This window comes from Channa argus, chromosome 13, assembly GCF_033026475.1.
Source record: "Channa argus isolate prfri chromosome 13, Channa argus male v1.0, whole genome shotgun sequence".
Taxonomy (NCBI): domain Eukaryota; kingdom Metazoa; phylum Chordata; class Actinopteri; order Anabantiformes; family Channidae; genus Channa; species Channa argus.
In genome coordinates, this window is record NC_090209.1 from 17,507,732 (window position 1) to 17,529,683 (window position 21,952).

The 21,952-nt window shown below is 37.7% G+C and overlaps 2 protein-coding genes across 8 annotated transcripts in view; one reads left to right on the plus strand and one right to left on the minus strand.

Moving 5' to 3' along the window:
* Nucleotides 1-90: 90 nt before the first annotated feature.
* emc1 (ER membrane protein complex subunit 1) lies at nucleotides 91-10,719 on the minus strand. The gene is made up of 22 exons (XM_067525607.1): nucleotides 10,564-10,719; nucleotides 10,005-10,132; nucleotides 9,845-9,910; nucleotides 9,663-9,756; nucleotides 9,448-9,576; nucleotides 8,912-9,038; nucleotides 8,587-8,736; nucleotides 7,333-7,500; nucleotides 6,849-6,920; nucleotides 6,596-6,694; nucleotides 6,360-6,456; nucleotides 5,533-5,649; nucleotides 4,607-4,806; nucleotides 4,273-4,422; nucleotides 3,713-3,874; nucleotides 3,501-3,620; nucleotides 3,120-3,257; nucleotides 2,316-2,489; nucleotides 1,924-2,134; nucleotides 1,709-1,793; nucleotides 1,489-1,618; nucleotides 91-1,099 (listed from the first exon to the last, which is right to left on the minus strand). The coding sequence occupies exons 1-22, from the start codon at nucleotides 10,653-10,655 to the stop codon at nucleotides 920-922; spliced, it is 2,889 nt and encodes a 962-aa protein (XP_067381708.1). The 5' UTR covers nucleotides 10,656-10,719; the 3' UTR covers nucleotides 91-919.
* Nucleotides 10,720-11,657: 938 nt separating this feature from the next.
* ubr4 (ubiquitin protein ligase E3 component n-recognin 4) overlaps nucleotides 11,658-21,952 on the plus strand; it is a 55,421-nt gene continuing 45,126 nt past the window's right edge. For all 7 annotated transcript variants that reach the window (XM_067525688.1, XM_067525689.1, XM_067525690.1 and 4 more), the window contains exons 1-14: nucleotides 11,658-11,809; nucleotides 16,002-16,099; nucleotides 16,216-16,319; nucleotides 16,538-16,667; nucleotides 16,959-17,101; nucleotides 17,263-17,362; nucleotides 17,860-18,001; nucleotides 18,171-18,295; nucleotides 18,452-18,576; nucleotides 18,785-18,844; nucleotides 18,987-19,177; nucleotides 19,343-19,442; nucleotides 19,775-19,912; nucleotides 20,086-20,203. In XM_067525688.1, coding sequence (XP_067381789.1) covers nucleotides 11,685-11,809; nucleotides 16,002-16,099; nucleotides 16,216-16,319; nucleotides 16,538-16,667; nucleotides 16,959-17,101; nucleotides 17,263-17,362; nucleotides 17,860-18,001; nucleotides 18,171-18,295; nucleotides 18,452-18,576; nucleotides 18,785-18,844; nucleotides 18,987-19,177; nucleotides 19,343-19,442; nucleotides 19,775-19,912; nucleotides 20,086-20,203 — 1,699 coding nt within the window. In that variant the 5' untranslated portion in view covers nucleotides 11,658-11,684. The remainder of the gene's footprint in view (nucleotides 11,810-16,001; nucleotides 16,100-16,215; nucleotides 16,320-16,537; nucleotides 16,668-16,958; nucleotides 17,102-17,262; nucleotides 17,363-17,859; nucleotides 18,002-18,170; nucleotides 18,296-18,451; nucleotides 18,577-18,784; nucleotides 18,845-18,986; nucleotides 19,178-19,342; nucleotides 19,443-19,774; nucleotides 19,913-20,085; nucleotides 20,204-21,952) is intronic.

The window sequence follows — 21,952 nt, forward strand, 5'->3', positions numbered from 1 at the left end:
TTTTTTTTTGTTATAGAGAACACAACATACCAATACTTAGATTAAGTTATACCATGGTCACTTGGGAAAGCAAAGAAATCATACAAGAGCTGTGAGACAAATTTTAATGGAGTATCAACAGTAGTTGTCAGTGAATCAAAACTGCTCAAACATTTGAGCTGCACGATGACTTTTACATAATAGAAAAACTACTGTTGGTTATTTTCTCTGGTCAAGCTTGGGATTGAGTTGACAATATGTCTTTAGCAAAAGAGTCTACAGGAAAGCAAAAAACTAACTTTTCTTGTCCATGCTACAGTATCTCTTCATACTTCAGATTCACAGTTCATCTGCCATCAAATCAAATGGCATTTGGATGTAATAGTGATTCTACAGGCTAAAACGTACAAACCATACAGCTATGGTCTTGTACAAAATCACGCTCACATGTGTTGCATGTCCTCCGTCTCCCTGTCTCTGACCTCAACATTAGTCGTCACTCCCCATTAAAAGAGACCAATGAATCAGAAATGTTGCAAACGCAATCCTGGAAAATCTAACATTGTTTAAGTACCTAACTTCACATGTGTTGGAATTTCCAAACATTACAATTTTAATAAATCATAGTCTGTTTCATTTATTTGTAATTAGTTATTTGTAAAACATTTAATCAAAAATGACATGGCACAAAACCAATTACTCTACTATGTAATAATTTCTTGTGCTTGCAAAATAAGTTAAAAAATAAACACATAAAACCTTTACTAATCCCTACTTTCACCCCAACCCCACGGTACCCTCACCCCTGCAGTTTCTTGTGGGCCTTAGTGAACTTTGACCTGTGTTCTTCTACAGGCATGGCCTCAGCTGTTTCATCTCCTCGGACTGAGGTCCTTCTTGCAGCCTTATGGCTGTCAGTGATGGGATTTAGATGATCATTTTACCGCCAGGCTCGGTTGAGCAGTTTGACTTCTGCCAGGCGTTTGCTTATCATGGTGGCAAAGAAAAGGGCAAAGAGTACGCTGCTGATCAGCATGTAGTCATAGTCATCTTTTAGCACATCAAACTGCTTTGAGGGATAGACATGTGTCTGATAGATGTCAAGACCATATGCCACCACCTACAAACATAAAAGTAACAATGTCAGTTTATTTTAACTGAAAGGACAAAGCTATCTGTTGACCACCTCAACACCTGTTGGGGGGTGTATTTATTTATGTTTTATGCATGGCACTTTTAGAACCTCGCTTTGTATTATGTCTATCAAGAGTGCCATTGATGGTCTATGCATTAGAATAACTATCCATTCATTTTCCTGCACGCGAATAGCTGTTTTATTTTAGTAGCATTTGTGCCTGTTTCTTTTAACTGTAAGCAAATATAAGAATTAAGAAATATATTATGATTTTTGAAGATATGTCTAAGAAATCTCTAATGCAAATCCATTACATTAAATCCTGACACAAAAATCCAGTTTAGGAAAATTACCTAAAAATATGTCAAACTCACCAGACAAGTCGACTCAAGTCCAGAGGGGGCAGTGTAAATTCCTCGCACTCTTGATACAGTCTGATTATAGTTGATGAACCACTCTGTACGGATCAGCAACTCTGGCGAATACGGTATCAGGTTCTCTTCACTGGAGATGAAGTGAACAAGTTAGAAAGAAGAATAAAACAAAAACCCATGAAATGTTTTCAATAAAAGAAAATCTGACTGAAGGACTTGCCGGCTTTGCTCAGACACAATTTCTGGCCTTCTGGGGTCAAGGAACATCTTGGGTAATGACAAAATCCCTCCTGATGGCAAGCCAACTGTGATAAAGCAAATCCAAGGAAACTTATTTTAAAAAGGCAATGGGCCAAATAAAATTGAAAATACGTTTTTTGTTCATGAGAAAAGATGGATAATTCTCAAACAGTATCTATGTGTAAAATAGCTTACTGAGGAGATGACGGCTGGTGATGCCTTTCTCGGTCAGGGTGGCCTCCATGGTAGAAATGGAGGACGGAAAAATGTAAGACTGCTGTAGCACCTGTGGAACATTTGGCCGATCCAGTGAACTGAACACAGTGCTGTTATAGAGCTCCATTCCTTCATACAGTTCGATTACTGAGAACTCGTTCCTGCGAGACTTGGTGCTCCAGTATACATACTGTGGAGTCAAACACAGCCAGGGAATGCCATCAATGGTCAGATCACATAACCCTCCAGGTGTTCTGTTTTATACAGCTGCCATGGCTTTACACCACATTCTTGTGACCGAGCAACAAAACAGCAGAAATTCTTCTGTGTTTCTGACCTTATAAGTGACCTTGGTGATCATTAATACTCACCACTACCCAGTTTTCAGAGTGCACAACATGCACTGGTCCTCTGGCTTTTCTCTGAACAGCCTCGTGGATGATGCGACCAGTCACGCCATCGATCAAGAGGATCCCAACAAAGCTGCGCTCCTGATGCAAGTCTGTGCTCTCAGTCACTACTGCCAGAAGATTGGGGTTGAGGTACTTGAAAAACAATACACAATTCAGCAACTTGATTATTGGTAAAAAAAAAATACATCAATTTTAGTTACAACACACCAATGTGAGATTCTTTGCATAATTGGGATTTTAAACAGACAACACATGGGAAATTCAAATGACTCATGGACCAAACAAGTCGTTATAATAATGGGGCAAAAATTTCTACAACATACAGCTGTTTAAAACTTGTCTGGCCAACTACAGTTTGAATATTTTCTATAAATTCAAAATAACAAATTTGCCTCAAGAAACCAAAAATCTGTACACCTGAACACCCCTACCCAAACAAGGGTGTAAAACAACAACAACAACAAAAACAACAACAACAACAACACCATATTGGTAAATAGCAGCAACTTTAGTGTAAGATTCTAGCACTACTACAATTAACTACAGTTACTCAGTCAGTGGGAGAGAGTGCCATATGCCATACACAATTTCTAGGCAAGATGCGTTTGCATCAGATATAGGGAATTGGTCTGTCAGACTAAAGTTGGAAAGACAAGGTGAGAGACCCAAACCTACACAAATAAGAGCAGCTGTATACTTTTAAAACCTTTCTCAACACTCTAAGTTATCACATTAATAAGTCCTTAGATCAAGTTCTCATACCTTATAGAGGACACTGCGGTCTCCCATTACTCTGCCTTGGGAGTGCACATGCTCATTGGGTCTTTTCCCTTTGACAGTGACAATCCTCTGAACCTCAGTTGGGATGACAACCTCCCAGATTAACTCAGTTGACAAGTCCTGGAAGGAAAAAAAAAACATCCAGCCTAATTTAATTTGCAGAGTCATGCTTGAAGTAAGGAGTAAGGAATTCATAGTGATCCATTTATTTCCTTGAGACTGGAGAGATCTCTCAGTTACAATGAAGTATACTTTACAATTTAACATTCATTACGTAATAAATCATCATCTTTGGCCTGGTGATTTTCTAAAAACTGTCAAGATTTTGAAAAGTATGCTTTTACTGCAGAAAAGTTAACTTGCCGTTCGCAACCTGTAGCCAGAAAGACGCCCCTGGCTGGATTCAACAAGGTAAAAGAATATGGATGGGGCCATCTCCTGGAGCTGCTGCATTACATTTTTTGTAGAAGGAAAAGCAGTCACCTGGGAAAAGCATTGAGATGGATGCATTTTTAAAAGATGTTCCTGGCAACATAACATGTCTAAGCATGCACTGACAGAAAAAAGGCACTGACCTTGTACTGATTATCAACAAGAAGTAAAACTTTAGCATAATCCTGATCCATAAGTGGCAGCATGAGCGACTGAAGAATTGGCTGGGGCAGAGCAGGTGGGGTAATGTGACTCTTCTTTCCAAAGATGGGATTAAAAACATGGAGTGTGGCTAGCCCTGAATCCTGCAGAAGCATTAAAAAAAACAAAATAAATATCAAAAATAAGTAAACACTGCTTCTACAATTACATGTCAGGTTTTTCTTTCAAGTACTGGTAGCTGCAAGAGAAAAATTTTTTTTTTCCATGAGTGGATCATTTTTATTTTGAATAAATTTGCAAAGATTTAAAGCAAAATTCTTTCACTTTGTCATTATGGGGTATTGTTTGTAGAATTTTGAGGAAAATAATGAATTTGATCCATTTCGGAATAAAGCGAAGTGAATACTGATGCACTGTATTTAGCTAACAAAAGGGCATGCTCAGTAAAACCTAATTCTGTTTGTGTGACCCACAACACAAGAAAATTTAATTACCCTGATGTTCTTGACCCACAAAGTTCAGAGCATTTGTTATTAGATACCTTGTCTTTGATGAGCAGTGTGCACTGTGGGGGATGGGGAAAGTGTGCAGTGGTCCGTTGCACCATTAGTTTGAAAGCTGCATTAGATGGAACGTTGTCCAAGTAGTGCTTCCATAAAATATTGCCGCTCTTGCTATCAATTCCAAAGAGCTTAACAGGAAGAAAAGTAATGGTTGAACTGTCAGTTTCAGAGTGGCATTGAATCTTTATTTATAATTCTTTATTTTAGGCTTAATCTTAAGACAAAATAAAAAGAAACCTGTGTAGCACAGCCTGTCTCCCAAAATGTTACCAAACAATAACTAAACTAGTTATACTAGCTTCAGTCTTGTACCTTTCCAGATGCCGTAACCATAACCATCATCTTCTGCAAGTTGAATTCATCTCTAGAGAGGTTCTCAATGGTCACATCATTTTTAACTTGGCTGCGAGGTTTCCGTGCATCGTAGAACAGCTTCCAGAGATGAGCAATCCAGGCCTGCAGCAAGATGAGCTGAGAAGACAGCCTCTTCAACACCATGGACATCAAACCATCTAGACATATGACAGTGACAACACAAATGATACTTAATGCCAATCACTGGATGTATGTCACATTTAAAGGTGTCATTTGAAAATCAGTTATATATGCTTATTATATATATTATTTGCATACAAAACACATTACATGACTGCAGATCATGCAAATCAAAAACCAAAGTACTATAAATGAATATTTGTTTATCAGTTAATTTCTGATGTAATTAAAGAAACTGCATGAAACTCTAAAATAACAGGGCGATGAAATAAATTTTCAGGGAACAAAAGGAAAATGTAAAACAAGTAATGAAGTGTTACCGCATAAGGGTAGAGATTTGTTTTACCTTGAATGGCTGAATCCACATGAAGCAATAAAAACAGGAAAAAAAAACAAAAGAAATTGATGCTAACAACAATGGAGTGATTCATGATCTCATCATACCCAAGGACAACTTTTAAAGAAAAGCCATCCACCTGTACCCAACACAAAACAAAAAGCCTACAGCTCTGATTATTTATGCAGATAGTAGGCAGTAAAGAGAAAAGAAAAATGTGCCATTTTAAACTTGGGAGCTTAATGAAGTACAAGAATTTTAAAACAAAGCTTGACAAAATAAGACTAAGATCAGAAATAAGAATGCAGGAGTATTTAGGAACTACTGAAGATATTTTTAAAGCAATTTTTAAACATTAATCTCGTATATAAAAAAAAATTAGAAGGGTTTTTTGTTTGACAATTACCAGCCTTTTTGCCAAACTCTCCCTCCAGCTCTGCCTGCGTTCCTGTTAGGGGCAGATCCACCATTTCCATTGTCACCACATCTGACATCGCCTCCTCTCTTGTCCACAAAACCCGCCCTGGAAAACAAGATTCATTATCGTTCTGCAATCACTTATTCCATTTTCCACACCCTCAGGCAGTGTGCAGTTTCTTCTGCTGGCGCTTTCCACAAATTATGACATGACAATGTTTTTCCCCTCACGCTTGTGGAAAGGACAAAATTCCAATGTAAGAACATTATAATTATTAAGACCACACAGTGGTCCGATGTTGGTAGTATTTATAATAATTAGTATGTGATTTAACTGAAAGGTTTTCATAAAGCACAGCATGTGCGATCCTCTGCAACACATGCTAACAACTGTATAATGGACTCCATTTGTATGCTTAACAAGAACCAAAAAGTCCCGACATTAGCATAATTGTGGGATCTGGCCTGACTTTGCCACCCCTGAGTGGTAGTATTGAGTATTTACTGAAAAGATACCCAAAGGTTACCCCATTGTGTAAATGTGCTCTCAGGAGGTCAAACCCTGTGCATCACATACAAAAATGGGTAGGGTCATCTGTGTGAAAGTGTACCTTATGTGCATCTATGAGATGCACATAAGGGCTTTGACACAGTTTCAGCGTGTGAAGCCCTTGATGCAGTGATTTCAAGACTCTTGCTACATTTAGTTTGACTCCTAAAAGTTGCCTACTGTATGATTTAACATTAACCTAGGGGGGAAACTGGCACAGTACTCTCCCCATGGCTGATACAACCTCCTGTTTCTGCCATCCATACCTGGCTGCTGTATGAAAGTGAGTGTGTGGTCTTCTGTCTGCACCATGACCCTGTAGCCAACAGAGTCATCTTTCTTAAGGAACGCCTGTACATACAGCTGAAAAGCAGAACAAAAAATACTTAAGATTGAAAACAAGCATTAAAATCCTAACCCTTGATTAGCTCCCAGAATAAACTGATTTGCTTTGAAGGCTGTTAAGCTAGTCATAAAATCACAGAGTAAGAATAACATATACCTTCTCAGGTTTCCCACCATTGGGATCCATATTAAAAATAAGTGTTGTGTCTAGAAGTCTCCGCCCAGTTTCCGCAGTAAAAAGGTTAAGACTGCAAGCCTATGGGGAAGAAACAGTTCTTTCACAGTGAATCACATAAACTATCCATAGAAATGAGTTTACAAACAACTACATTAAAAACTAACCAACATCAAACACAAACATCACATACTATACTTAAGTAATCTGAATGTAACATTTCTCATTAACTCACAGTTTTATTCTTGGGGGACATGATGGCAGCAACAGTCTTCTCTCCAGTGGTTGCAAATGAAACAAGCATTGCCTATAAATTTAGACAAATGAAAGACATACATTTTTTTATTTCTGACCATGTTTGACAAGTGTCAAAACACACACTACAATACATGCATCACAACTTGCTGTGTATGAGGCCACTGTAGATCGTAACCCTCCTGGCCCTTTCCCACTACAACATTAAAATAACCAGGTGGATTTACTGCAAAGTTGTGGCTGATCAATGACTTAAATGTAACAATTTAGAAAACTTAGCTTCAAGTAGGAAAATATGTTAAAAACTACCTGAAATTGCATAAAATTAGGTAAAATCTCTGTAATGAGATGTGAGTGATTTGAATCTCACTCTAGAAACAACAAGAAACAAGTACTCTGGATCAAAACTGCCAGAATCTATTTCCGGTTGAAACACAGATGTCCAATGCAGAGAAACCACGTACAGGATTGAAATCCCTCAGTGTAACAATTTGTCCATTGTTGAGCTGGAGAAGCACGTAGTGTTCAGGACCAAGATGAAGGAAGAACTCTGACAGCGGTGGCCGAGCTGGGCTGGGCTGGGTGGATACCAGTACTGGATGAAAACTGTGATCGATTTCCAGTCCCAGTGACTAAAAGATGATAAATTAATGGTGTAAAATCGTGAAAGGCATTTATTTAGAGACACGAAGCAGGTGTAAAATCACACATTTTCATTGCCTGGGTAAAAGAAAAATACAGAATAAAAAAATGATACAAAAGAATACCTACCAAAACCATAGCACTTGACATACATTCTATGCATTTACATGCACCTAAGTGACCTGCTAGCCTCATAGGTAATTGCATTGAATGCATTTACATGTGTTGTAATAACCTGTTAACATATAGCATAGATCTGTTACCAGATTTCTCTCATGGACTTGTCATTATCTGAAAAGCAGGGTTTAATTTAGTATGGAGATGCACTTATTTAGACTTCAAGAGACAACTTATTGTTTGCTTCATTTCAGTAGTAGACAGAACCATTTTACATACAAAACTGCATCTCTCAGTATAATAATATCCAATCTATTTAGCCACATCACTGCTTACTTTCAAGTATATTATAAGGTCTATAGCTCACTGGGTAACATGTTACTTGTGTTATATTAGAGGAAATCTCTTAATACCCACATATTCCTCACACCAGACTGTCAGGACCTCCAAGCCTACTTTATTTATGTTTAAACTAAAGTCTGTCTAAATGGGATTCTTCTTTTGTGGTACCCCTTAGAAATTCTGGGTGACCCTTTCACTTCACCCCTCTTGTACCATTTCGCTCTGAAAGAGGCATTGTCATTTTTGCTGTGTAGTTAACATTGTAATCTATCCTATTATTTCTTGTAATTTTTTTTATTGATTTTACATCATACTCATCATTATTATACATGTTTCTACCTGTAAATTTGAATACGTTGGCATATAAGGACTTATGTTATTTTTGATAGAAGAGTGTTGCTAGCATAAACGTTTTGGTGAATCAAGCTAACTTCCGGAATGTCTGCTTAATGTAATTTGTGTAGAAGCTGAAGTGGGGAGATTTTTTACATGAAGATTTTATGACATTTATACAATGGGCTTACCGGAAAAGCCAACAGTAACCAGATAATTTTAGTGATTGCACTGATAATCATTTTTTAATAAATAAAGTTTTACACATTTTTTTTGCTGGTTACCTGCAGGGAAATCTGGGTCATCTGTGACTGAATATGCAAGTCAAGCACATACAGGGACATAGATGCAGAGTCTACACATGTCAGCATCCCTTGGCTAACCACTGCACAGCTGGCCTTTATGTCAGAAAGCCAGAGAGCGTCAACTGAGACCTGAAGACAACAGGCAAAGCCGTAAGAAACGTGTCATTTTATTATTGTATTTCAACATTAGTCTGGTTTACTTGATAAAAGATTTTATTGTTTGAGTATTGTAATGTTACCCTACATAATTTACAAAGTATTTTACATAAATGTCCTTTATGTGGCAATAGCAAACAAGAAATACCTGTGTGATGATCTCTCCATCTTCCACACTGTAGGCAACAACAGTAACATGAGAATTTGGAACGACTCCCAGTGCATAGACCTCACCATTTCCTCCAGAATACACAGCCTGGTAATCCACAGTATCACTGCATAGAAAATATAGTTTATTCACCATATACAATATTGTTCACAAAGTTAACTTACAGTGGTAAACAAAACAAAGTAAAATTATGCTTCATGCACATATGGACTTAATTTTTCTAAATGAAGTCACTTGTTTTTGTGTGTAAACATGAGCGTCTCTACATGTTGCAAATCTACTATTTTTTGATTAGTTTTGGACGACTTTAAATTAACTTTTTTTTCATGAATACATAACATTATGCCATTATTGGGGACTAATACAAGCCAGAAGTTACTTCTAAAACAAGCATTTGAGCGGACAAAATACTTTATTCAGAGTAGACATTTCGTTTAATAAAGCTAACAATAAAAGTATATATGTACAAACATAGCTTTAAAGTTGACACTTTAATTAAAATCATGGTCACTTACCTTTCTGGAAGATTCTCAACCCATTTTTGATGACCATTAGAAAGGTAATGGAGAGAGATGGCAGTTTTCTTCAAAACAGCCACATGTTTCACTGTGTCTTGCTGTCCAACTAAACATGCAGACTGAAAACTAAAAAGTAAAACACAATTAGTTAACATTTGATTAGACTGAGGACATTTATAAAATAAATCCATGCTAGTCAGTGAGATAATCACCTGCCAGAATCAAGTACAATCTCCCAGTTCAATCCACCAATATTTGTATCCCAGGAGCGCAGCAGGCGGCCGTTACCAACCACCAGAACCGCATCTACACATCAGGAACAGTTTATTGAGTTATCTACTTTCAGCGAAGAAACTAAAACCTCTATAAGCTTAATTGTGATGACAAAGACAACCTGGTCCATGCTGGAGAAGAGCATCAATGATTCCCTCTGGTCCAGTTTTGTCCACATGTCGCCAAACTGTCATAGAAATGGAATCAGCAGTAATCTCATAAAATATTTTTTAGGTGGCCTAACAAGAATGCCTATTACAAAAGAATAACAAAATACCCACAGAGTTCTCCAGTCCTTGTGTTGAGTGCTGCAAAAACATTATTCTCTGTTGCTAGAAGCAGCTTTTTGGATGACTGCACATGGCTGTCAAAATGAGAAAAGCGAACTTTGCCAACAAATTGCTGCCTCCTGTAAAACACAAGACAGAAAATATGTTCATTATCAGCTAATTTTAATCATATCTAAGTCGGTTTTCATCAGATCCCATATCATTCCTTTGTATTATAAAATACAGTTTTAAAAAAGTAAATATTGATACAATGGACAGTTATTGTCAAAGCTATTCGTTAATGATTTCCAAATTAGTCAGTCTCATTCACAGTCATTGAGTTTACTGCACCATTTGTTTCCAAATAGTAACCTAAAAAGAACTAATGTAAGCTAGCAAACACATTTTCATGTATTCATTTTAATAATTTTAGGTTGTGGTCTCATACAAAGTCCACCCCAAACACACCGGTTCGCAGCTTGTTGCTGTGGCAAGTGTTACCATTAGCATCTCCACATTAAAAATGGTTCAGTAACGCATATATTTGGTCCGTTTTCTGAAAACCTCTTACCAGTCAAATTTTCCTACTTGATCTTCAAACACTGCCTCGATAGTGCTGCATAAAATAGTAAATTTCAGCCACAACAAAATTAGCTTTGCCATTGCAGCAGTAGCTTTGACTTGCTCTTCATGAGAAGAAGGAAGCCGGACGTTGCCTGGCTTCCTTTCTGTCTAATGACAGAGAGGTGCTGCCCCCTTCAGGTTGGAGTGATAAACTCCAGCGACAGTATAGCGTATTCATAAATATTGGCTTTCGTCCTAAATAAATTGGTAATCGTTTGTATGAAGTAACACATTATACTTAAACATGGAAAAAATTCTCTTAAATTATTTTGAGGGCAATATAAAAATAAAATAATTACAGAAACGTTTATGTACAATAACCTATAGAGCTGGTTATGTTTCAAGCATGCTTAAAAAAAATCTACTTAAATTATTTATATAGTCCCAAATCACAGCTTGTTTGACCCTGTCTTTGGACCCCTGAATTAAGTAAGGATAAATTATGAAAACAGTAATAATATAGCCAACAATGCAAATGGGAAATAGCAGAATACAATTTCCTGAGGGACCATTTGATTTATTTTTTACAGGAAATACATTAAACTTTTGACCACTTAATTTGAATATAATACAAAATATTCGAAAGTGGTACTGCCTATTAAAATTATTTGTGTGTGATTTAGTGAGGTTTTACAGTTTTGAAAGCAGGCAGCTAAATTCAACGGTGTGTTTGTTATACCTTCTCTACTATTTATGTACTGCTGTTAGAAATAATACAAGTCAGGGTGTCAATTGTTGTTATACAGACCTGTGTTCAATCAGCTTAATACACTTTACATTTAGCTTTTATATTTACTTTAATTAAATGAAAATATTATTTATAGTCATATACAGTTTAATTGAAATCATTTAGATTTTTTCTAAATGAGCAAATGATGAATAAGACTATTAGTCCCTATGCACCATGGCATTAAATAATACTTTTTATAAGGCAGTGAAGGTGACGTTTTGGATGACAAGATCTGTTTTGAGCATCAATAGTCTCTGGTTGCCCGCTTGTGAGCGCCCCCTGCAATTTACCTTCAGTTTCTTCTTCCACTGGCTAGTTTTTTTCTATGGGATTTCAAGATGGCGTCGAGCGGAGGAGATGGGGAACACGAATGGACAGCGGCAGTGCGGCCGCTTTTATCAGCTTCGTACACGTCTTTTGAAACAAAAGAGCTACCTCGGCTTATTGGATCTATAATCAACAGGTAACCGGTTACATGTCACCAAATTTCGCGTTTGTGTTTGCTCGAATACTGCCCGTGTCCACCCTGGGGTTAGCTTGCTGGCTAACTTGCTAACTTAGCTTGTTAAGTCAAGTTCTATAGGAAACGTTAAGGACTTAGCAACGTTAGCACGCTACTCGAGCTTTAACTTGCACTGGCATCGAGACAGTTGCTGACGTTAGCTAATATGCTAACATTAGCCCAAAAACTAAATGCTATTCGTTTTGTTCTGGTCGGTAAGTCACATCTTTTCAAACACAGCACTGATGATAACTGATGGACGTCGATCTTCATCGTAACATGACTGATGCGCAAACGTTAACAAACTTGGCGGTGTACTGGTTAGGAAATGTGCTTCATCATTAGCTAGCTAACAACATTAGCCAGCAAGCTAATCCAAGGGGCCTTCTGAATAACGTAAATGACCCAACCACAGTAATGTTTGACTACGTCATCTAACTTACGTTGGCTAAACTTTAAATGCACTGCTCGTTATATTCAGTCTAGTCGGGACATGTCACTAGTCCTTTCTATGCGTTAACGTTAACTAATGTAGCCAGTCAGGCCAATCATTTTCTGCTGTAGGTATGGTTGGATTGAAAGTAGGCGGGGACCATATACTTATTACTCAGTATCAATGCATGGATAAACAATAACAGTGTCGTTGCCAGTGTAATGAATTGTAATGTCTACCGGAGAATGTGACATCGTGCAAAACCTTAAGAAAACCAGTTCCTTTGGCGCAGGGGAAACTTGTCGCTGGAGACGAGTACTACGGCACAGGCGTAATTACTGTCACCGATCTTTCCTTGCTTGTATCGTAAAACTGCGTAGCTTGTGCAAATACTTTGGCCCAGGAAATGACCAATGCATATTCCAGATACCAATCCCCTAAACATTATCAAGTTAAATGAGCGATGAGCGAATGATCCGCAAGTTTAAGCTCTGCTGCCATCAGGCCTGTTAGTTTCGTTTTAAAATAAATAAGGTACCCAGCAAACATGTAAAGTCGTCAGCTGTTCAGTTGCATTGTGATGTGTGTGTTTTATTTTGTAATGTAACTTAAAAAATGAAACTCATATTCTGCATTAATTACAAGTAAAGTAAAATCTTTAAAACTTTTTTTTTTTTAGTTTAGATTCAATAAGTATGGCTTACAGCTCAGAAAAAGAACAGAAATGTTCAACTTCCAGGTTCACTACCTGGTCGGGGATTCTTTTGCATGAATTGCTGCATCAATGTGGTGTGATATGGAGGCAGAGCCTGTGGCACTGCTTATGTGTTATTGAAGAAAAGGATGTTTGATAGCAGGCTTCAGCTTGTGGGTCATGGCGGGTCGAGTGTTTCTCATCTTCCTCTTGGCAATATTCTATTTTTTTCTCTATGGCAGGGGTTCAGAATCCTTGTCTTCAAGGATCCCCTCTGCTTGATTTCCAGCTAACTTTGCACGATCTACTCCTGGATCAGTGTGCTTAACTAGAAGATGAAAGATAATAATTCTATCTGTTTCTCTATGCGCTGGCTCTTGAAGCAATGCCAGCAGCCTCATCTACTCATTGTGAAGCTCTCCCAAATTCCTAAATTAGATTTGGTTGACTTTTAAAATTTTTTTAATTTTTTTTAGCCTATGGTCATCCCTGTTACTTGTGCACCTTTTCCTACCACACTGTTCTCTTCCAGTCAGCTTTACATGAATATGCTTTAATAGAGCAATCTGTAAACAGCCAGCCCTTTCCACTTGTGGAAGGTAACAATGAATTTCATCTGGAATGTCAGTCAGCAATCGTTTACAAGACTGTGGTTGCATGTACTGAACTAGATGAAGAGATACATGACATGTACAATGTATCTATAGTAATTTACTTAAACTCAAAAATAAATATTCTAATGTTTTGCGATACAGCATTTTTGCTTTCATGAGCTGTAAGGCATAATTATTAAAATCGAAGTAAAAGGTTAGAAATATTTCACTTTACATATAATAAATTAAGAAGAAGAGAGTTTCACTTTTTAAAAAAATTCAACAAAATAAACTTTTAACTTGCCAAATTACCATAATGAGATTTTTTTGGATGCACTAGCAGGTATAGTCTACTTTGGAGAAATCCAGGTTTCTTGATTTGTAGCTCTGTAATCCTAACAATTTTTCTTTAATGATTAAAAACTACAGTAATAATAATTCTGCGTGTTTCTGTGTTTGCTCTCCACCTGACCTGTTACTTCTGCAATATATGGCTGCTGTTCTCCTTCAGCCAGCAACACTGGTTGAATCCTGGATATATGTGTAATAAATTGGATAGCTAAGTCACACTGGTTGAACTTTCCCTAAGTTTATAAATTTGTTTCATTAATAACTCTTTTTCAAATATTCGATCCCTTTTTTCAGTATCCTTCTGAATTGAGGGACAAATTATTAAGCATCACAGTTGAAGAATTAATGTTGTCCACCTGGAAAAGCAGTTGGTGTTGAAAGATATAAAGCATATTAGACTCAACAGCCCAGCTTTATTATATAATTTCTTTAGCTAGTCCTGTTCTAACTTGTAAGGCTCCTTACATGTTTGCTAATAACCTATTTAAAGAATTGGGTCTCCACATCTGACAGTGTCAGGTACTCACAGATAAGTCTGGTGTGTATACGCATGTGTTCGGTGGGGGGCATAAAAAGAGAAGTAGAGAGCACAGAGTAAGGAAGCAGCAAGACTGAATAAGTCAATGAACTGCATTTATCCATTTTCAACAAATAAAACAATGCATGGAAAACACTGTGGTGGGCTGCCACAGTCAACAACAATTTGGTAATTTAGAAGGCAAGTAGTGGGAAGCAAAGCAGATTAATTTGTGAAAAACAACCATTTTAAAAATGCCCCAATAAATTGGTCTTTAATTTATTGACCAAGAGTTTCCAATAACCTGAGAACAAAGTTGGATTTTGCTGCCCGAGACCTGTTAAAATAATTTAATCTTTTCTTTAAGGATTATTTATATTTAGTCTTTATTTAAACAGGGTGTCATTTCAGATACAGACTGACCTGGCAGTGAAAGCCAGTAGTAACATTTAAAACAATGCAGTGTCTTTCATGGGTGGTTTTAAGAAATGGTATAGGTATATTGTTTTAGGAATTATTTGAGAGTGATCAACACAAGAGGCATCAGGTATTTTGTGTCAATGCTGGAAGATGTAGGACAACTCAAGTATCTATTAGAAGAAATGTTAGATCATACCTATGCGGTTCCAGATGATTTTAGGACGTTGAGTAGGTTAACCGCAACAGCGTAATGTACTACAAACAGACTATTGGTGGTGACTTATTACATTTAGCTGAAAAGTAGATATCAGACATCTTAGAAAGTACTGCACAAACAGTGCATTACAATGCCACGGTTTTGCTAATTCTGTTTTCTTGTTAGTATATTATCAACACTTAACAAAATCAAACTATAGATGGAAAATATGGAGGGGAAATCTGTTACGCTCATTTTTTAAAATTAGTCCCATGGTAATTATCATGACATTGTCTGCATTTTTTTATCTACTTCCTTATATTGGTGGTGATAGTTGTGGGCGGTGTTTCCACCACTTCAGGTTCAGGTAAATCAAGGATATTTAATTCATATCCAATTTGTTGTTGAACCATTTCTGAATGACGGGGTAAGCTGCTGTGTTGTTGGTTTTTTTGTGTGCTTTGTTTTGGTGAATCAAGTCTTCCTCAAGTCTTCCAGGTGTGAGTTTGCCCATCCACCAATCTTAGTTCATTTTGAGCACTTTTGTTAGATGTCTTTTATTAAAGGAACAAATAGAAGCACGTGATCACACAACTTCGTAGTCAATTTCAAAATATTAGTATGATAATATCATATAGCACAGCACTGTGACAAAATGTCATATTTTCTGAAATGTGACTAAGATACATTTGTGTAAAAATAGTTTAAACTGGCCTGTATGGAATGTTTTTTGCACATATCTGTGCATCACCTAACAAGCAATAAAGGCAATGGACACGAAATGTAAATGTCAAAAGTATTGTTCTGATCAATTGACTCAATTGTTCATCATACTAACACCCAGTCATTGTCTGTTTCTCTAGACCTTCTCCAGAAAAGAATGTACAGGTACAATGTTCTCTAAAAATATTTAACAGTACTAAATGAGATATTCAACTTTCATTTTCAGTGAATCAGATATTCTTCACCATGACAAACAGTATGAGCCTTTCTACTCATCATTTGTGGCACTCTCTGCACATTACATCACCACAGTATGTGGACAAAGTATGTATCCTTAATTTTCAATTTTCTCTAAGAAATTCTTACTGCCCTTCAGCTTTAGTTTTAAAAAATTGTATTTTTTTTTTAAGACAGCAAATAATTTTTTTCTGTCTCTCTAGTACCCAGAAATCACTTGCTGTCAGTTGCTGCAGCTTGCAAAGTATTGATTGAATTCTCATTGATGCGCTTGGAGAACCCAGATGAGGCATGTGCAGTATCACAGGTAAGAGAAACAAACTGTTAGGAGTTTATAACTAATATGTAGGTACAGAAATCAGTGAAACATTTTAGGTCAGGAGTAAGAATATTTCCAGCCTAAGTGGCTGCCTACCACATCCACAGCTACCTACTTGCCTATTTAATCAAACTTTAATTTGCTACTTTTGGTCCTGTGTCTATTCGGCTTGGTAATTATACTGAGTATCTTACTTATTTTTTCAGAAACACTTGATTCTTTTAATAAAAGGACTTTGCACTGGCTGCAGCAGGCTAGATCGCACAGAAATCATTACTTTCACTGCTATGATGAAGTCTGCCAAGTTGCCTCAAACTGTCAAGACCCTTTCAGATGGTAAGCATCCCTTAAGCGATTAAGCAAGGTTTTACAGTAGCTAACTGATTATGACACAGCTTTATTAATAGTAAAGTGATTTATTCATTAAAAATAGTCTTAGTAAATTAAGGGTTACGTGTTGATATTTGTTTGTTTATTGTTTGCTATATTGAATGGTGTCTTGAATGGTAATTTGGTTTTTATGTGTAGTGGGCATAAATATTAAAAATTTCCCATTGGCATTTTTGCGAAACAATGCTATATTTGTACATACCTCTGGTATGATTAAAATTGTTTCATTGTTCATAGTTGAAGATCAGAAGGAGCCCAGTGCTGTGAACCCAGAACTTCGACAAAAAGAAGTCCAGATGAACTTCTTTAATCAACTAACCTCTGTTTTTAACCCTGACCTTACCACCGTCTTGGCCTCCCCATCAACTTCACACTTGCAGGCAAGTAACAGACCTGCTGTCTGGCAGTTCTTCTTCTTCTTGTTTTAACATGTCTTCTGACTGCTTTCCTGACCATAACGTCACTCTCAAATTCAATATTTTGCATTCACAAAAAATGTTATGATAATAATTATAATGTTTATAATTCTGTTTAATTTTAGGCTGAGAGTGACTGTGATGACCAAACCACAGATCAAGCCATTCAGGCCAAAATGAAAAATGCCTTTGTTTCTCAGAATGTGTCAAGCTTACAGGAACTCGGTGAGTAGTTGCTCTATTGCAGGACAGTGATTTAGGACAGTCTGCACATACATGTTTTCATTTAGTCATTAAGTTTTATCAAGGATCTTTTTGCTATATTTTAGAACACAGAAATTAGTATGGAATTGCTAATAATTTTGCATATAGCTGTAAACTGCATTTTATTTCTGGAAAAGTGTTTTCTTTTCTTGCATTTTACTCATTTTGACATTGTTTTCTATTAAATGGTTTCAAAATAACATAATAATTTGGAATTTAAAGCTTATCAGTATAATCTGTTTGCTTGTGATGTTACTAAAACACACATCCTTTTGCAGCAGTAATTTTGCTGGTAATTTAATGCCGTCTTGGTTGGCAGTTTGCCTTGAGTTTCTATTGCCACGTGTCTGTCTTTTTCTTTTATTCCGGGATAAGTTGGTCCCTGGAGCTTAAAATATTGATTTTCTTTGTTCTCAGTAGGAAGAATAATTACTTTTCCCCATATCTATAAATTCAAGGTGGGTCTGAGAAGTTGTTGCGAGTGTGCCTCAACTTGCCCTACTTTCTACGTTACATCAACCGTTTCCAGGATGCTGTATCAGCCAGCTCCTTCTTTATCATGCCTGCCACCGTGGCTGATGCCACTGCTGTCCGCAATGGGTATTTATTTTTATGTTTTTACTTTCAGAATATAATACAGTAATATATTATTATCTTATGATGTTTTAAACAAGCAAAGTAATCATGTTTCTCCACGTTTAATAAATGAATAATGTGTTTTTTTCCCCCCGGCGTCAGTTAACGTTTGTATTTTAAAATCCATCCCTAGATTTCATTCACTGGTGATAGATGTAACAATGGCTTTGGACACCCTTTCACTGCCTGTACTGGAGCCTCTGACACCAGGAAGATTATTGGATATGACTGTGCTGGCTTTGAGCTGTCTCTATGCTGGTAGGTTTTAATTATTGTGAGCAAATAAAATGTTTACTGTATCACAGTAAAAACAATTACCCCTAAATCTCCAAAACTCATTGTGATTTTATGCACTTGCAGAAAGTGCTGAAAGCTAAAGTGGCAAATGTAGAACACTAATTTTTGCTATTTTAGGTGTAAGTGTGGCCACTTGTATGGCCATTCTGCAAGTAGGTAGTGGCTTGCAGCTTCGTTCTGCCTCCACTGGGACTAAGGAGGAGGACTATGAAAATGACGCAGCCACAATAGTTCAAAAATGTGTGAGTATTATGATTACAACATGCTAGCTTTGGGGCATTGTCTGGCCCTACATAGAAACTTTCTTTACTAATATGTGGCTTGTTTTTTACTTATCAATCTCTCACAATGTTTTATTTATTCTCTAATGTCATGATGCCCAACTAACATGTGTCCCTTAATACTATACATTAAATATAGTAACAAGTATAAAATTTGTATTGGTAATAGCTGGAGATCTATGAAATGATTGGACATGCCATCAGCAACTCCCGCAGAGCTGGAGGAGAGGTGAGTATCTAGTTTAAGGGCTTGTCTACAGTATTACCAAAATAATACTAGTGCAGTAACTTTTGAGTCACCTTATTTTTTTTTTTTAATAAACTTGTGAAATGTAAAATTCCTTATTTGTTTTACTTATTTTGCGTTTCAGCATTATCAGAACTTTCAGCTGCTTGGAGCCTGGTGCCTTTTAAACAGCCTGTACCTGATTCTTAATTTGAGCCCAACTGCCCTGGCAGATAAGGGGAAAGAGAAGGATCCCCTGGCTGCCCTGCGTGTCCGGGATATTGCTGCCCGTACAAAGGACGGCGCAGGATCGCCTAAACTTGGTCCCGGGAAAGGGTAATTTGCGATAAATTTAAAAAAAATAATCTTTTAGTGTCTTTTGGGGGCAGCCTTGTCCTTTTTGTGTTCATCAGTTTGTTTGTTTTTATATAAGTGAGTTGTGAACAGTGGTAAGTGTGATTTAGTTTCTTTTCTTTTTTTTTTTTTTTTTTTTTTTTGAAGGCACCAAGGATTTGGAGTTTTGTCAGTTATCCTGGCCAACCACGCCATCAAACTTTTGACTTCACTTTTCCAGGATCTACAAGTGGAAGCTCTGCATCGTGTAAGTGAAGCAACAAACAAAATACTCTTACTTTATATTCTGTTTTAAATACAATTTCTGCAATATCACAACGTGTTACTTGCCGATGTACTTCTTGCCAGTATCAATAGAAGTTTAAGAATAGGCTTGTGGCAAAGGAAGTTTGAGGCCCAAGATCATATATTTGTGTGTGTATCATAATTTTCTTCAACAATAAGCAGACTTGAATAGTTCCACTCTTGATGTGTCACAAATTTAGCAATTGTAATTTTAATGCTTAAAAATTGTAATTGCTTGTTTTTCTTGAAAGTCATGTTTCTGCATTTCAATGGCCCTTTGTTCCTTGCCTGCAGAGTTGGGCAAGTGACGGTCCACCAGCGGAGCTCAACATCATGGCACAGAGCACTTCCATTCAAAGGGTCCAAAGGCTCATTGACTCTGTTCCACTGACCAATCTGCTATTTACCCTTCTCTCCACATCCTACAAAAAGGTGCAGTCATTGATATGTAGCTTTTTGTAATTTGTACAGTTTACATACTTTACTGTCTAGTGATGCCCATAGAAACCAAAAAATCTATACGTGCGTGCACACACCTGGAAGAAAAAGTTTAAAATTTTTAGATTGTGGTTGTCTTTAAGACTTTTTGTTTTCACTTCCATTAGGCATGTGTTCTCCAACGCCAAAGGAAGGGTTCAGTCAGCAGTGATGCCAGTGCTTCTACAGATTCAAACACCTACTATGAGGATGATTTCAGCAGTACAGAGGAGGATAGCAGTCAAGGTATTTGATCATTCAGGATTAAAGTAGGTACATTAGACCTCTAGAAAGCTTTCTTAAAATTGAAAGTCCATGCTAGCTTTAAAAGCATCTTTATGTTTTGAAGAAAAACTATGGGTTATTTACATAACCACGATTCTCTGATGAGGGAACATTGGGAACGCCTTCAGCGTGACCTCATCAGAAGCTCATATTGCACTCTGCCAGCTTGGATTGGCTGGGACTAAGCATGTCAGTGTTAAGGAGGGGCAAGCCCTCCCCATATAAAAGGCAGTGACGCTGCATAACACGTCATTCAACATGCCACCTCTCCCTTTCTATGAACAAGCAAGGAGGGTGCTCTGATGAGATACTTACTCATGCTATTCAGAGAACCATGGTTATATATCTCTTTCATAGCATTAATTTCATGTCTCACATTGGGAAATACTGACTCCCGGATGGCAGATGTTGCCCAAGAGCCACTGTCCTTTTAAAGAACGCTTCTGAGGTGCCCCTACACTAAGCATTTAATGAGTGAGGAAGCTGTAACATCAAGTCTGTAAAAGCTAGCAAAGGTATGTTCTGAGGCCCAACTTGCTGCAGTGCAAATATCCTGAATGGAAATCCCTTTGATAAACGCCCATAAAGTGGTTAGGCCCGTGGTAGAGTGGGCCTGCAGCCCCGCTGGTGTCTATAGACCCTTAGAGCTATATGCGAAAGCAATAGCCCCCACAATCCAATGAGAGAGATGTTGTTTAGTAACAGGCTTCCCTAAGTCGTTCTTTGCCCACGTACTGAAAGGGCATGAATCTTGCCCACCTGTTTCGCTGACGTGAGGACCAGCAGCAAAACTGTCTTTTAGGGTTTTGAAATCCACCTGTTCTAATGGTGGAACTGATGGGGCCTGCAACAAAACAGGAAGGTCCCATGAGGGGGTCAGCTGTCTGGAAACAGGAAGCTTAGGTTGTATTCCCCTCATGAAACGGAACAGTGGAAGGGAATTTCCTTCTGATCAGAACACTATTTCTCAAAGATCAATAACATTCTAAAGGGAGACCCACAGTGTTCAAGTTTAACCACTCATGCACCAGCCCCACAGAGCAAACTTCCCTGGGCGGGGCCGAACACCACACCCCATGCATAATAAGGGTTTCCCTTGGACAGTGGATCTGCTCCACAGTTCATCGACCCTGGCACATTGGTGGATTTAAGCATCAGAAAATATTTGCTGCTCCAGACAATCAGTCTGTGTGCCAGTGTGTGCAGCTGAGGGGATCTTAACCCCCCTTGTCTGTTGACAGAAGCCACAACTGTGGTATTGTCTATTCGCACTAACACATGGTGTCCCCTCACAAAAGGGAGGAAATGTTTCAGTCATAGCTGCACTGCTAACAGTTCCAAGTAAATTATGTGGGATGAGCCAATGTGAGGGTCCCACGTCCTTTTCACTGCTTTCCCCTCGAATACAACCCCCAACCTGAAAGGGAGGCATCTGTAACCACTTTCTTGCACAAAACCACCTCCATGGGCACTTCCTGAGTGAGAAAACTAAATTCTCTCCATGGACGCTGTGCTGCTGTCCGTATCACTGAGACTCTTAGCCTGTGAGAGCCCTGACAGTGTAGGTCTAACTTGTGAGAAGCCACCCAACGCTATACACCCTTTATGTGCAAATGACCCATTGGAACTACTATAAAATTTGAGGCCATCAGCCCCAACAACCTTTGGCAGAGACACAATATTCCCCCTGTGAATTAGCGTTAAACAGTC

Bases quoted from the DNA above. Each gene is read 5' to 3' on its own strand.
- emc1 (XM_067525607.1), bottom strand. From the start codon at position 10,655: ATGGCAAAGCTAATTTTGTTGTGGCTGAAATTTACTATTTTATGCAGC. The intron at 6,921-7,332 runs GTACGTGGTTTC...CTAAATTTATAG, and splicing joins CACTGAGGGATTTCAATCCT to GCAATGCTTGTTTCATTTGC. The intron at 1,100-1,488 runs GTGAGTTTGACA...TTATGTTTGTAG, and splicing joins GACTTGAGTCGACTTGTCTG to GTGGTGGCATATGGTCTTGA.